The sequence below is a fragment of the Danio rerio genome, chromosome 17, assembly GCF_049306965.1.
Source record: "Danio rerio strain Tuebingen ecotype United States chromosome 17, GRCz12tu, whole genome shotgun sequence".
Classification (NCBI taxonomy): domain Eukaryota; kingdom Metazoa; phylum Chordata; class Actinopteri; order Cypriniformes; family Danionidae; genus Danio; species Danio rerio.
The window spans coordinates 40,400,749-40,416,739 of NC_133192.1; the positions used below are offsets into that span (position 1 = coordinate 40,400,749).

The window sequence follows — 15,991 nt, forward strand, 5'->3', positions numbered from 1 at the left end:
TTCTGGACATTTTAGGAGATTCAGAAATTACGCTCAGATGCATTTTGGCAGAAAAGGCGCATCTCAGTGGGTCTGCAGAGCACGTGAGAATTTCTGTATGAGTGACAGATCGCGCACACAAAGAAACAGCAGTAGGGAACATGCAGAGCGAGAGAAGATTTTATACTGGTTAATTGATCACGAATGTTTAATTTTCTTAGACAGATACAAAAAAAGGTATGAGGTCTTTCTCTCTGAAATGGCTGTCAAATTGACACTGATTCATTCTTCTGGATGGGATGAAATTAAGTTTGCTTTTGCGCCATCCAGTGGACACAATTGGAACAGCAGTATATTTTATTGAAAAATTTCAGCTCACAGAATCATCTTGCGGGCCGCATTAAATTCGGGCCATACGTTTGACACCCCTGCCCTACTCTTTTCCAAAGGGTATCTTGGGATTTTAGGACCTTGGTTTAACGTGTCATTCGAAAGACATCGCTCACTGAGCAGTATAGAATCCCCGTCACTAAACTGGGGCATTAGGACCCACACAGACCACAGGTTAAGCGCCCCCTGCTGGTCTCACTAACACCACTTCCGGCAGCAACCTAGCTTTCCCATGTGGTCTCCCATCCAGGTACTGAATTAAGTGATGAATGCAATTAATAAATATATATCACGTCAAGTCAAGTCAAAGTTATAATAATAATAATTACTATTTATTATGACAGTAATTATCTGTAATGGGTACATAAAGTAAATTACTGTAATTTATTCTTTGCACTACAAAATTTCATACAAATCCTACTCCTATTTCAGTAAAATATATTACAGCAGAACACTGGCTATTTACAGTTATTTACTGCATAATCTACAGTAAGGGTCAACAGTGTAACTTCTCAGTGTTTTTGTCAGTGGTCCTAATTTTTTTTTTTATATTTTAATGATATTATTTTAAATATGAAAACTGTTGACTGACTTTTTTACAATTTAAATCCATATATTGTATTTCATGTTTCAGTCATTGCCCAGTCAACCTAAATTACTTCAATAGTAACATTTTAATATTTTCTGAAGTTTTCAAGACAATGTTCTTTTAATAAACTTTAATATATTAAAGAATTATTCATATAATAATAATAACATTATTATTATTATTATTATTAGTATTATTATTATTATTATTATTATTATATGAATAATTCCAAAATATATTAAAGTTTATTAAAAGAAATCTGTTGAGAAATACCCAATCTTACTTAATTAACTCAGGAGTGCATACAATTTTGTGCAAAGTTTAAATTAAATAGTCACTGATTTTTGATCTTTGCAGACCAGCGAAGGAGGTCTGGTCTTCACATCTGCAGAGCTCAACCAACCCATGCCTGACGCCAGGTAAATAAGATCTCATTCAAGAAGAGAAGATTTTCCAATCATAGATAATATGTTGAACAACTTCATGAACCTTGACAGTTTTTTTTCATGTTGAACTGTTAATGAGCCCTCTTGAGAAGCTATTGTTTATGTAGTTGACTTGTTGTTGCTTAGGTTACTACATGCGGTTTATAGACAACACAGTAAATTAGGGACGAAAGTAAATTTGTTTGTTAAAAGACAGTTTTAAAATGTCTTTAAATTCGTGATAGTATTCACTTCTATTTTTAGCACACTTCATATTTTCTGATCTGGTAGCACATCACCCTGAGTGTTTGTTGTGTGATCAGGGTTCCAGGAGCAGGTTGTGATGAGAGGGGCGGTGGGACAGCACCCAGACAGAGACTAGAGGAGCAGCAGTGGTACATTGAGTGTCTTCGAGAGGAGATTCAGATGGAGCAGAAAAGAGCTGAGAGAGATCTGGAGCGAGAACAGGCACGTCTTCGACAACAGCACAATGAGAGTGAGTTGCCTTAAATGCTTTATTGAGTCCGCTATTGCTCATTTTTAAGCATTCAGTTCAACATAAGTTAAATAGTCTTTAGTAAGGAATTGTTTTTCTTATGTATGCTTTAGGATAGTGGATTAAGATGCTGTTTATTTTCTATCACACATCTCTAGTCAGAGGTTAAAGGAACACATTTTTTTTAAATAGGTTGATGGAAATAGGTGACCTAGAGTTAAACAGTTAAATTCATTCAGCCGATCTCGAGGTTTGATGGGAGCACATTAACTTTAGCTTAGCACATAGGTCATTGAATCATATTAGACTGTTAGCAATTGTGATTAAACACCCTTATTTGTGTTACGAAGGTGAACACATTTAGGTAAGACCAGGGGCGATTCTTGAAATTTCATTTCAGGGGGGCTCAGGTCCTTATGAGGTTTAAAATATATAATCAAAATAAACAAATAAATAAATATGCATACAGTTAAAATTATTAAACCCCTTTTGATTTTTTTTCCTTTTTTAAATATTTCCCAAATGATGTTTAAGAGAGCAGGGAAATTTTCACAGCATGTCTGATAATATTTTTTTCTCCTGGAGAAAGTGTTATTCGTTTTATTTTGACTAGAATAAAAGCAGCTTTTAATTTTTTAAAAAACATTTTAAGGTCGAAATTATTAGCCCCTTTAAGCTATATATTTTTTGATAGTCTACAGAACAAACATTCATTTTACAATAAATTGCCCATATACCCTAACCTGCCTAGTTAACCTAATTAACCTAGTTAAGCCTTTAAATGTCATATAAAAGTGTCTTAAAAATATCTAGTCAAATATTATTTACTGTCATCATGGCTAAGGTAAAATAAATCAGTTATTAGAAATGAGTTATTAAAGCTATTACAATTACAAATATGTTGAAAAAAAATCTTCTCCCCGTTAAACAGAAATTGGGGGAAAAATTACAGGGGGGCTAATAATTCAGTTTTTTTATGTATTAAATAAAATAGACTGCCACTTTTGTAATTAAATGGCATAAATATACATATATGTTTTTAAACCTAATTCACTAATTCAAATATTTCACGATCTGAATTATAAAAATAAATTTTTTATACAAGACAACAAATGTTGCTTCTATCTCTGTCAGTGACTCTGACAGTTAAAATGATTACATTAAGTGGTTCTGTCACTGTTTAATCCCTTCTGTGCAAGACTGTATGGTATAGTTAATACCACACGCACTGTAATGTGTTTTATATTGGTAGTTCATTTTGAAATAAAAATTGCGAAAGTTCATCAAGAGTTACATTCTTTTTGCTGGGGGAAAGCAAATGTTTTAGGGGGGCTGAATAGAAAAATGGGTGGGCTACAGCCCATCTAAAATAGGCCTAGCATTAGAATATTTTCTAAAGTGTCCTTGTTACACATTCCACATTCTTACTATAGTAATAAAAATTAATTATTCATAATTACACGCTACTAACGCTATCCATATAGTAAGTACATGTAGTTTATTAACATTATCAAGTTGTTAAATGAATATTTAGACTGTAACTTGACACTTGAAGTTAACTGAAAATTTTTATGGAATTTGGAATAACGTGAGATATGTACATTTTGATTTTTATTTGAACTTTAAAACCAAATAAATCTTGGCTTTTTGTCCTAATAAATATAATAAATTCTAAACACTTTTCTAAAATTCTTTTTATTTTTGCCTAAAGTCCAGCAGTGGATCTTGCAAGAAAATCAGCGACTTGCAGCACACAGGGAAAAAACCACACTGGAATCCGGGGTCCAGACAGATCTTGTACTATCTGTTACTTCTGAAAGTCAGGAGGTCAGAGATGCTGAAACGGTCCCACCATCAATCTCAATGGGAGACAGGAAAAGAGTGGTGCAGGAGGAGCTGCTGAAGCACCATGCATTGCGCAGAGCTGAGAATCGTGTGCGCCGCAAAAGGTTACATTACCAGCTGGAGAAGATTGCACGAAAGCGCCATCTGTTGGAGGCAAAGCGTGAACTGCAGAGGCTGGAAAATTTGCATCTAGAAGGTTGCAATGAAACCTCATCTCTAGAATTGGCATACTCTTTAAAGTTAAGGGGACGTCCGATGACTTTAAGAAGGCATTCCTTTTCTGCTGATCTACTGTCCCGGTTGTACCCCCAGCACACTCCTATTTTCAGGTAAGTGTAAACCATCTGATTACTAATTTTTGCCAAAAGGTGCTTTACTTTGGAAGATAACATCATGAGATTATCACAATCATTACACTGAGAACAGCATTTAAATAAATATTTTCTTTTCTTTAATCCAAACAGCCAGTTCCTTAAAAGGAACAAATCTTCTGACTTTACATACACTAAATGGGAATCTGATGAATGTCTCCAAGATCAAAAGATAAGAAGGCGTTCAAACACGATGCCCTCCAGATATGATCAAGGATCCTCAAGCTGGGCCAGTTTCTCAGACAACCTCGAAAGTCCTTTAAAGGATTCAAGTTCAGCTGAAGCAACAAAAGCAAAAACTGCTTCCACAAGGTTGCTAGTCAAGAAAAGCACTAGTGATCAAGACAAACATTGTCTGGACTCAAATACCAAAGCAGTGAGAAAAGTATTACCTGTAATAAAACAGAAAAGTTTGGTAAAGGGAACAAAAAGTCCATCTCAAAGTGGAAATAAAGGTTTAGATAATATCCGCAAGGTTTTTTCCAACTCTGTTGGCTTCGGGATCAGGACTGCATTAGCAAAAGTTTTCCGCAAACCACCATCAGGCTCACGGGGACATAAAAGTGTGAAATCTATGAACAAAGCATTAAGGAAGTTTAACGAAAAATCAATCAAAAACAAGACTGGGAAAGACTTGGAGAAAATACACAAACAGTCCCCCATCAAATCAGCAATGTCATATGAAAGTTTAGGGCGGGTTGGCACACTAAAATATCAACACCAGAGGCACTGGCATAGTGCAGAAGCATTGACTAGTACTAAGCAATCGGTAGAAGTACAAAATAAAGCAGCCGGGTGGGTGGAACATGGCGATGTGGAGGACTCCAACAGATCTTCAGATTGTGAAAGTATTTTTTCATTAGACTCTCTCTCATCAGCTTACGCTAGAGCTCTGGCTGAGCAGCTTCAGCAAGAGGAATGTGATTCCAGTGAAGCTGAGAGTGAAGACAGTCAAATGTCCCAAGATTCTCTTGTTATGGAGAACAGTTGGAAGCATATGACTGCCAGACCTATGCTGAGGTTCAATAAGGTTCCAAGTCATCTAACTGTATCTACCTCATGTGGCTCTCCATCAATCAGTAATAAATTGGAGACAAAAATATCCAAAGATGTGCCTGCAGAGGTTTACTGGAGCTTAAATGGTAGTCAGAAGCTAAAAACTGAGAATGGCCAAGGCATGGCTAAAGGGCCTTCAAGCCTATCTTTTCTAGCATCTGAATCTAGGCCTTGCAGTGGTGCGAGTAACAGAGAGACAGAGAATCCACTTGCTCTTACTGATGCTTGGTCATCCACCGATGCAGCAGACAGTCCCCGTATCATCAGGGCATCAGGACACTTCAAGCAGGATCCACCGACACTGATAGAGAGCAGGAGTCTGGATCTGATCGGCAACAAAAATGACTTAGAAAGCCAGAGCTCACCTTGCTCTGACACCACTCAGGGTGAAAATGCAACACTTGAATCAAACGACACGTCATTTGAAAACACCCTGTTGCTTGATAACCATGAGAGTGTACCTACATTTATCCCAGGAATCCAGGATCTCACTGCTGAGAAAGATCCATGTACAATTCACACAGTCTATGATTTTACAGATGCCAGTCTAGATGGGGTAGCATGCACAAATAAACCAACTGCTGAACCACTAAATACCATTGTGACTGAAGCACTGTTGATTGATTGTTCTTCCAAAGATGGGGACATCTCAACAAGTTCCAGTATTTCAAAGTGCTTCTTGGTCAACAGTACAAAGGAAGATTCAGATATTAGAGAGGACAATCCATCATCATCCCATGATCACCCATCTGTTTGTCAGGTTCCTCCATACAATAATGCAGGAAATTCAGAAATTAAGATCTCTGAAACCGCAAAAGTTCTTAATGAATTGCACAGCATTGCCAGCAATGGCCAAACCAATGCACAATGTGATGAGGAAAAGGATCGCTCCTACACAAAACAGAGAACTAAAATGGATTGCGAAAGATATACCAAAGATTATGCATTGAATATCAAACAATTAGAAAAGCATGATGAAAAAGATAGTAGTTTTAGCAGAGATGGTGAATGCTTTATTGTGCAGCCAGTCACTGAATCATGTCAAACAAAAGGCATTGTGGGATATTTAGATGCTGAATCAGCACTTCTAAATTCGGATCAGGAACAGTCTGCTTGTTCATCCATCAACAGTGAATCTGTAACCAGTGTATCTCTTTTGGAAAATTTGCCCACTAGGATGCAAAACTCTGATCAGGACAAGGAAATGAAAAGTGCCTCATCAGCCAGCGACGCCTACAGGGCTTTAATCAGCAAAGATCACATCAGTATTTTTAGAAATGACTGCACTGCATGCGATAATGGGTTGACGCAAACAAATTGCACTAGCCTGAAATCCTTTAGTAGTCCTGAGATTAAAAACATTACTGAAAACAGTAAAGAGCATAGAAAAGATGCTGTTCAGATTATAGACAGAAAAACGTTGAATAACAGATATTTTCAAATGAGTGACACAGCAATTAACGATAAGATATCAGAGGTGGTGAAAGAACACTTTAATTTGTCTTTGAGAGAAGACTGTGGTGAAGATTACAAGTTGGATAGCAAGAAGAAAATCTCTTCTTTGACTAAACTGGATGAATTCAAGTATGAGACGAACCACCATGAATATGATTACAAAAGTATGCAGGATGGACATTGTGAAAGTAGCTGTTCCCAGTTGTTCCCTTTCTCTTGTATGGCAATTTCTACAGACAACACTATTGTGCTGAATGGCAATACAGAATCAAAGAATTTGCTGCCTACGAAGGATCAGGCATTCTTGAACTCCAGTGGCACAGAAGAGGCTACTGATAGAAAGACGGAGGGGAAAGTGGAACAATGTGGATATATTAATGAAGATGTGGAGTCAGTACTATATTGCACTATAGAATCACAGGGCACATTTGAATCAATGCTGCCATGTGTTAAAGAAACTGTTATTGGACTGAATACATCAAAAGAGAACATTATCGTCTGCACAGAACTAAGAAAAGACTATAGTGATGCTGCAAACCCTATTAAAAGGAATTGTTGCACCAAAAAACAGGTTATGGAGAATGGCAGTCCCACAGTATTAAAACCAGTGGTTTGCAAGCATGCACAAGCTACTCAGACTATTCAAATTACAAATGAGATGGATAAAGAACAAAAAGTAAATCAGTGTGCACAGATGAAAAATGAAACAAAACTAAATCAGACTTGGCCAACTTCAAAAGAAATGCACAAATTTTATGAGCAACCATCAATACATAAAACTTCAGGACTGTTAAATGAACTCAGATGTTCAGCAAGTGAAAAATTTCTTATGGAGATGTCAACTCCAGTAGAGTCCAGTAAACGTGACAATCTTCAAGCATCGCTACCCACCAAAACAACAGTGAAACAGACAGTCTCTTTAGAGACCGAAAGAGATTTGGCTGATACATGGCAGAAAAGCATGGATGACAGCACTGGAATATTACCTAACTTAGAGGTACAAAATAAAAAGACATGTTCACATAACTCTTCTACATCAAGTATGGAACATTGGAACTCAAGTGAGGATGACAGTTACCCTGTTCCTGAAGTCCGACCTCTAAGCAAGTTAGCCTTTTATGAATTTGGTCCAAGAAACCATGAAAAACCTTGCGATGAACCTTGTGCTGAACATTCATTGAAGAACTACGCCACTATGATCAGTAGTTGTGATAATAAAGACAAAGTAAGATCTGCAGAGCACATACATATCAAAAAAGATGCTGGCAATTCAGATTTAGGCCAGAGATCACAAAAACCACAAATTCACAATAAGCTTATTGAGAAAACTGACAAGGATCTACAATCAGAGAGGCAGTTCATCTGCACAAGTAATGATTTGAAAACCACAATGAAATCCCAGTGTAGTGATGATCACATCAAAGCAAATCAGTTTTGCGATAACCAACAAATGAAAAATCAAGAGCCATGCATGCCTAAAAATTGCCATTCGACTTCTAAATCTCTGGCCAATACTTCATCACATGTTGAGGTATATCACAATGCAAAACACTCTCCTAACAGTCAAAATACAAAGGAATGTTATGATAATCAATGCCAATCAACAGACACAATCAGAAGAGAACACTGTACAGCAGCAGATCATACAAAACATTTTGTTAGCGATGGTAATGTTGATAAACATAAAGGAGGGAAAAGGCGCTACAGAAGGGCCCACTTTATGGCACCTCCAAGTTCATCCACTGATTCCACATCTGAATTATCCTTGGATGAGAATACCACATTTAAGAGTCATACATCTCGTAAAAAACCTTTATTAAAGGGGAATCCACTTTCTAATAGTCAAAATGCTAATGGCAAACACAAAAATCCTGTTCTTGATGAGCAAAATAAGTCTTCAGCTTCACCAGATTGTTCCAAATCATTAGACACACAAAAGAGATACACCAAGAAACCAAACATTGGTGTGTCACCCTCTGTGGTTGGAGCTCTCATACACAGGGAGGCTGGAATTAAGACAACTGCATGTCAACAAAAGAATGGTTCAACTGTTAAAATCCAACCAACCAAGATAATTGAAACAAAGCATAATAAAAATGTTACTTTAGGGAAGAATGGGTCTTCTGATGATGTTTTAGTTGATTGTGTGGAAGTACATGGTAATCTAGTTGATACCGTTTCAGACAGAAAAGATTCTGCAATGCATTTTGCCTCGAGTGATATTAACCCATATATTCACACAAGAACTGCTATAGGCACAAACCCAGCAGTCCACAAAAAGCAGGCATTTGGAAGTGTAGCCAATATATCCTGCCATCACTCTCCGCCCAGTAGTTCTAACAAAAATATGACCAGGTGCTGTAGTGTAGACAATGGGCTGAATATTCAGGACTGCCCTTTCAGTTCCCATTTGAGCGCATATGTAAATAATAAAGGGCTCTCCAGCACACTGAGTAGTAATGGATATTCTAGAGATCAAATTTCTTCTGAACCTTTGCTGAAGGCCACTTCTTTGTCCTCAAGTGGTTTTGATAAGCAGACTCCAAATGATTTGAAATGTGAGTCTTGCAATGACGCTTCCGAGGAGTTATGCAACTGTTCAGGTCAAGTTGATGAAATAGTACTGGTCTACTCTTCTGAATATGAATCTCCGGAACAACCAAATCCAAGCACTTGTGATCAAGGCACACAGACCATTAAAGCCAATAAAGACCTTAAAACCAAGAGCCGTCATAGAAGAAGCAGCACTCAGACACCATTGTCCAAACCAGGAAACAGTGCCCAAACCACATGGGCAAGTCTACAGAACATGTCTGAACATCTTTCTGACCTGATACACAACACCTCTGATCTTCTAGGGAACATACAATGTATGCGGACAGGAGAAAAGCCTTCAAAACATGACCTTCCTAAACCCTGTTTTCAGGTTTCTACTGCACATTCTGGCAGTAACTACAAGAGGGACTGTTGTACACAAACTTCATTGGACATTGGTGTCCAGACAGAGATTGCTTCAGCTTCAAAGAATGCTACAGCTCATGAAGTAAATGTTATTGTTAAATTGATTGGCTCAGATATTTGTAGTGTATCCCAGCTAGATGGTGAGGCCAAGATCTTGAAGAACAATTATGAAAGTGAACAGGCCTACGAAAGGATAAAAAGCATGCCTGATTTACGTCCCAGAGGCTCAAAGGTAACTGGCAGTCAAAATGGTCTGACTCCTTCACAAAGGGTTATTTCATTAGACACTGTTGTGCCAAATCAGGAGTCCTCAACTTTGGAAGCATTTGAAAGTAGTAAAGTAGACCCTTCCTTTAAGAGGTCTTTACCCAGCTACCTTGAAGCAAAACACTCAAATATGAAGCTAGAGAAGAATCAGACTTGTACCAGAAATGTAGACCTAAAGAATGGCTTTAGTAAACAAGTTATGCTTATGGATCGCGCATGCTCCCCTATCCTAACTCTGAAGGCTGCAAGATACTCTCAGCAGAAACTCTTACAAACAAACCTTAAGACAACCAAAGGACAAAAAGAATGCTCCAATTTATACAGCATGCCATTAAAATGTCATAAAATATCTAACTATGAACAAATGGCTCTAGATCAGCAGAAGGCTTGTAGAAATGCCAAAACAATATCTAAATCGCTATCATCCATGAACTTTGAAAGCCTGAGCAACCTTGCTTGTCCAAATCTGGATGGATCTGAGGACTTCTCAAATGCCGTCTGTCCCCGCATGTACAATGAGGGAAACAAATACTATCATGAAGTTGAGGACAGGGTAACAAGCAAACAAAAAACTTGTTCTCCGACTCATCTCCAAAGAACATCCTATTCCACTTCAAGTGGTACCATTGATGTCCAACTTGCATCATCCTCAGTTAAAGTCAGGCAATCTAAAATGGAATCCTCAGACAAACCTAATTTGTCAACTGTGAATGGTCAGTTGAGTCTCAGATCATCTGAATACATAACCAAAAGTTGGGATACTGTGCAACATCAGGAAGATGATGTGATGTCTCTATTGCCAAGTGAGTGCAATACGGATGTTCTCGTCAGTATCAGTCCTCTAGCAGGGATTAGCACACTTAAAGAACAACAATGGATCCCTGATGATCTGCCAATGCACAACAAGTTTACCAATTGGTCTGGCATCAATCAACCACAATCAATGCTTGGTAAAGTAAAAGCAACAAATGAACAGCTCAACCCCAGTTACCGGCAGCCAGTTGATTCACAAAGTCCTAGTTTATTCTACAGACTAGAGTCAACAGAGAAAACAGACAGGAGAACACAAGAAATTGAAAAGCTAAGGAAAGAACGTGAGCAAGTTTTAGCATCTTTGCATGTGGATCAGAGCTCTCATCAGCTTACCGTTGAACTCAAAGAGGCCAGGTTGCACTATGGCCAAGGGGAAACGGACACTCTGCTGAAAATGCTCAAGTCTGGTTCTAAAGATTTATATTCCGCCTGTAACAAAGAGGAGCTCCTAAACAGGTACAAAGTTCTGCATACTTAAAGCTTTGTTTCCTTTAGATTTATTACAATGCTATACCTACAGTTAGGTTCATAAAAATGAATTGTGTCGATGTCCCAATATTTGGCTTTATTCTTCAACACAATGGATTTGAAATTACACAAACAAGATGTACTTTTACAACAAACTGTCAGCTTTAATTTGAGGTTAAATCCAAATCAGGTGAACGGTGTATGAATTACAACAGTTCGCATATATGCCTCCCACTTGTTAGGGGTCCAAAATATTTTGACAGTTGGTTTCTAAGCTGTTTCATGGCCAGGCATGTGTTAGTCCTTCATTATTTCAATTACAATGAGCAGATGAAAGCTCCTCAGTTCATTTTAGGTGTGCTATTTGCATTTGGAATCTGTTACTGTCAACTTTCAAGATGAGATCCAAATAGCTGTCACTATCGAAACAAAACAAAATCATCATAAAGATCAAGGACCAAGGACACTCTCCAGGAGGTAGGTGTATGCGTGACAAAGTTAACAATCAAGAGAAGACTACACTAGAGTGATTACATAGGGTTCATCACAAGATGTAAACCATTGGTGAGCCTCACAAACAGGAAGGCCAGATTAGAGTTCTAAAAAAGCCTTCACAGTGCTAGAACAACACCCTATAGACAGATGAGATGAAGATCAACTTGCACCAGAGTGATGGGACGAGAAGAGTATGGAGAATTAAAGGAACTGCTCATGATCCTAAGCAGTGAAGCATAGTAGTGACATGGCGTGGGCGTGTATGGCTGCCAATGGAACTGGTTCTCTTGAATTTATTGATGATGTGACTGCTGACAAAAGCAGCAGGATGATTTTTGAAGTGTTTCAGGCAATATTGTCTGCTCATACTAAGCCAAATGCTTCAGAACTCATTGGATGGCGCTTCACAGTACAGATGGAGTATGACCCAAAGCATACTGCAAAAGCAACTAACGAAATTTTTAAGGGAAATAATTGGAATGTTATGCAATGGCCAAGTCAATCACCTGACCTAAATCTGATTGAGCATGCATTTCACTTGCTAAAGGCTAAACTGAAGGGAAAATACCCCAAAAACAAGCAGGAACTGAAGACAGTTGCTGTAGAACCCAGCGTCTGGTGATGTCTATGCATTCCAGACTGCAGGCTGTAATTGACTACAAAGGATTTGCAACCAAGTATTAAAAAGTGAAAGTTTATTTTGTGATTATTATTCTGTCTAATTACTTTTGAACCCTTAACAAGTAAAAGGCACATATGCAAACTGTTGTAATTCCTACAGTGTTCACCTGATTTAGATGTAAATACCCTCAAATTAAAGCTGAAACTCTGCAGTTAAATCACATCTTTCACGTAATTTACGTAATTTCAAATCCACTGTGTTAAAGCCAAAAAATGTTAGAATTGTGTCGATGTCCCAATATTTATGGACCTAACTGTATATGCAAGTACCTTTCTACAGTATGTGGACTATGTTGTGGAATATTCACTTGCAACACACAGTTAGAAGATATTGGAAGTGAAGTTCTCGTCTATTAAGGAAGTAATTTATTTATAAAGATCAATTAATATACTGTAAATAAAAACTGTAAATCAAAAGATCAAAAACGAAAGTATATTAAAGATATTGTGATGTGGGCAAGTTCTAGAGCTGCACAATTAATCATTAAAAAATTGTGATCTTGATTCATACACTTTAGATTAGTGATATTGAGCTTTAAAAAATATTGATTCATTATTCATTATTAATTTATTTACAATCATGCAGCTCTAGCAAGAACAAACTCTTCTTTTTTCTCTACAGTATTTTTTTTTCTCTCTCTCCAACTTTATCTTGTACATTTGATCAAAAATACTTTGAACACTAATCAGTTAGGGCATATGGATAGGTTTAATAGCTTGTTATAACGGAAATTCTTTTGTCATTAGGCACAGAAGGAGTATTGAAAGTTTGAGAAAAGAGAGAGAATCCCGTCTCCAGATGTGCCGTCGGGCTCGGAGCCTTAGTCCCAGTAAACATCATGTCCCTGCGAATAATGAAAAGGAGCAGTCTAGAAGAAGTTCAGACCTTCCCAGCAGACGCAGGGAATATCTGCAACAGCTCCGACAAGAGATTGTTGAAACCAGCAGGTGATTATGAAACAGAAGTTAAGCTTTCTGGTAATATTCTGTTATCCTATATTCTAAACCGAGTGTTCTCCCTCAGAGTTCCTGATCTTCCAAGACAAGAGGGTCATTGCCCATCTGACATTGAGCTTCTATTGCGTGACTACAGCCGAGCCCGTGAGGAAGCAAGAGCAGAGATTGCACGCGCTCGGGACCGACTCCGTGAGAGGACCGAACAGGAGAAAAGACGACTGCAGCAGCAAACCCTCTCAAAGGCCATGAAGGTCAGTCACACTTGAGGATTCTTTATTCTTATACGAAGTAAAACTGGTGGCAAGGTGGCTCAGTGGTTAGCACTATCGCCAAACAGTAAGAAGGTCACTGTTCATGTGGGTTTCCTCCGGTTGCTCCGGCTTCCCCCACAAGTCCAAATACATGCGGTACAGGTGAATTGAGTATGCTAAAACTGACCATAGTGTATGAGTGTGTGTGTGAATGTGTCCCAGTGCTGGGTTGCAGCTGGAAGGGCATCCACTGCGTAAAACATATGCTGCATAAGTTGGCGGTTCATTCTGCTGTGGCGACCCCGGACTAATAAAGGAACTAAGCTGAAAAGAAAATGAAAGAATGAATGAAAATTGGTGGCACGGTGGCTCAGTGGTTAGCACTGTTGCCTAAACAGCAAAAAGGTCGCTAGTTCGAGTCCCGGCTGGGCAGGTTGGCATTTTAGGGTGCTTTCCCACCAGTGAATCGATTCAGTTGTTCCGAAACAGAGATTACAAATGTTACATTGTTGCTCTTTGCTCTTGGAGCAGTTCGCTTTCACACTGCAAAGTTACTAATCGGACCAAAAGAGCTAAAACAAGTCAAGTTTGAGTAAGCTCTCCTCACATTGGTCAGAGTGTCAGGGTTTATTTTGCAGAGTCCCGCTCAGCTTTCAGGAGAGGTGGTGGTTTGGTGGTGTTTGACAAGGTGCGCGCAACATGTCTGAAGAGTGAGGAGAGATGCGGTGGGGAGGGGTGAGAAGGGTGCGTGACGTAGCCTATTTGAGCACCGGGAGGGAGACGCGAGATTACCGGTAGATTATCATTCGTTTGCGGGAATCCAAAGACTCGCGAAACTTCCCGCCCTACTCATAATTCTCTCTTCATATAGCTGTATGCCTGTTACATATCCATAAAACACAGTGATATAATCGCGATCGGATTGCATCGCTTTCACACTGCAATCGATCCGCTCCAGAGTTCGTTTCAATCGAGCCGAGACCACCTCATTCAAGCGATCTTGAAGCAATTGATTTGGCGCGGATCCGAGAGCGATTGGTGGTTTCACATATGCCAAACGAACCGCGCTTACTGGGCTAACGAGACAGGTTCCGAAACAAAAGTGTAGGTGTGAAAGCACCCTTAGTCTGGAGTTTGCATGTTCTCCCTGTGTTCATTTGGGTTTCCTCCGAGTGCTCCAGTTTCCCCCACAGTCCAAAGACATGCATTATAAGTGAATTGAATAAACTAAATTGGCCCAAGTGTGTTTGAATGAGTGTGTATTGGTGTTTCCCAATACTGGGTTCCGGATGGATGGGTATCCACTGCATTAAATATATGCTGGAATAGTTGGTGGTTCATTCCACTGTGGCGACCTCTGAAATAGGGACTGAGCTGAAGGAAGTTTAATTAGTAAATGAATTAAAACTGGTTTGGCTTGTATTAAAATGGTCTCAATTTTTCCTCCTCACTTTGTGATGTAGGATGACCTGCGGTTTCGAACACGCATTAGTAACAGTACATTGTGTACTGGATCAAACCTGAGTCTTTCCTCTGGGCCCACTTCAGGGTACAACAGCAGCAATGCTGCCATACTGAAGGACATTACCTCACCATTAATACAGGTAAGAAGTTACACTAAAGATATGTTTCAATAGCCTCTTTCACACAGTGATACAGGTAAATTTACGGAACGACTTTACCGGTAAATTAAAAAAAGCACTGTTCATACAGGCAAGGACATTCCGGAAATTTTCAGGAAAAGACCATTCACACATCCATTCCAAAATACCGGTAAATTCTGACATCATTAACCTGAAACTAGCTCTAAATGGCTGCACTTGTATTCATAAACATTGAAGGGGTTGGGCTTTTGTTGATGGTTTCACTTTGATTTAAGGCTTTAGCATTTATGCAGCTGCTTTTTCCCAGAGACATCCAAAGGCAGAAGCGCCACAGCATAATTTTTACACATTTGACTACATTACAATTTCTGTGGATGGATAAGTATTGTGAACAACTTCGATGAAAACATATTGTGGATCACTTTCGCATGTCAAGATGTACATAATATTTGTGTGTGTGCTGCCGCTTACCGGAGCACACCTTTACGTGCACACTCGTCAAGCAACTGAAGCAGAGCTTAAGGGTTAACTAACAGCGGTTTATCATAAATGATCATTTTTTTACACAGTTGGCATTAATAATGAACAATGGAAATGTTATCTGACTAACACCTAGCAGCTAAATGTGTCTGGAAAAGTATGCAAAGGCTTTTATTTTCATAAACAGCGCAGATGTGAATACGTCTGAATGTTCTGATTGGGTGGAGCAGATGTCTCACTTCTGCATTCACACAGCGCAGCATTTCTATCTACCTCATTTACCAGTATATTCAAAAACGGCCTGTTGACACATAATGCCTTTTTGGAAAATTACTGGTAAAAGGTTTGTATGTGTGAAAGGGGCTAATGTCATTTTTTTTCATTCAAAATGCTTTTTTTCTTAGTATT

The 15,991-nt window shown here is 38.7% G+C and overlaps 2 protein-coding genes across 3 annotated transcripts in view; one reads left to right on the forward strand and one right to left on the reverse strand.

Moving 5' to 3' along the window:
• Positions 1-15,991, reverse strand: part of LOC141378433 (uncharacterized) — a 283,306-nt gene that overhangs the window by 251,414 nt on the left and 15,901 nt on the right. The window lies entirely within an intron of this gene.
• Positions 1-15,991, forward strand: part of stard9 (StAR-related lipid transfer (START) domain containing 9) — a 78,189-nt gene that overhangs the window by 55,922 nt on the left and 6,276 nt on the right. Inside the window, exons 19-25 of the mRNA XM_001921870.8 lie at positions 1,316-1,377; positions 1,707-1,879; positions 3,591-4,053; positions 4,189-11,103; positions 13,039-13,239; positions 13,316-13,499; positions 14,963-15,103. Of these exons, the coding sequence (XP_001921905.4) occupies positions 1,316-1,377; positions 1,707-1,879; positions 3,591-4,053; positions 4,189-11,103; positions 13,039-13,239; positions 13,316-13,499; positions 14,963-15,103 (8,139 nt within the window). The remainder of the gene's footprint in view (positions 1-1,315; positions 1,378-1,706; positions 1,880-3,590; positions 4,054-4,188; positions 11,104-13,038; positions 13,240-13,315; positions 13,500-14,962; positions 15,104-15,991) is intronic.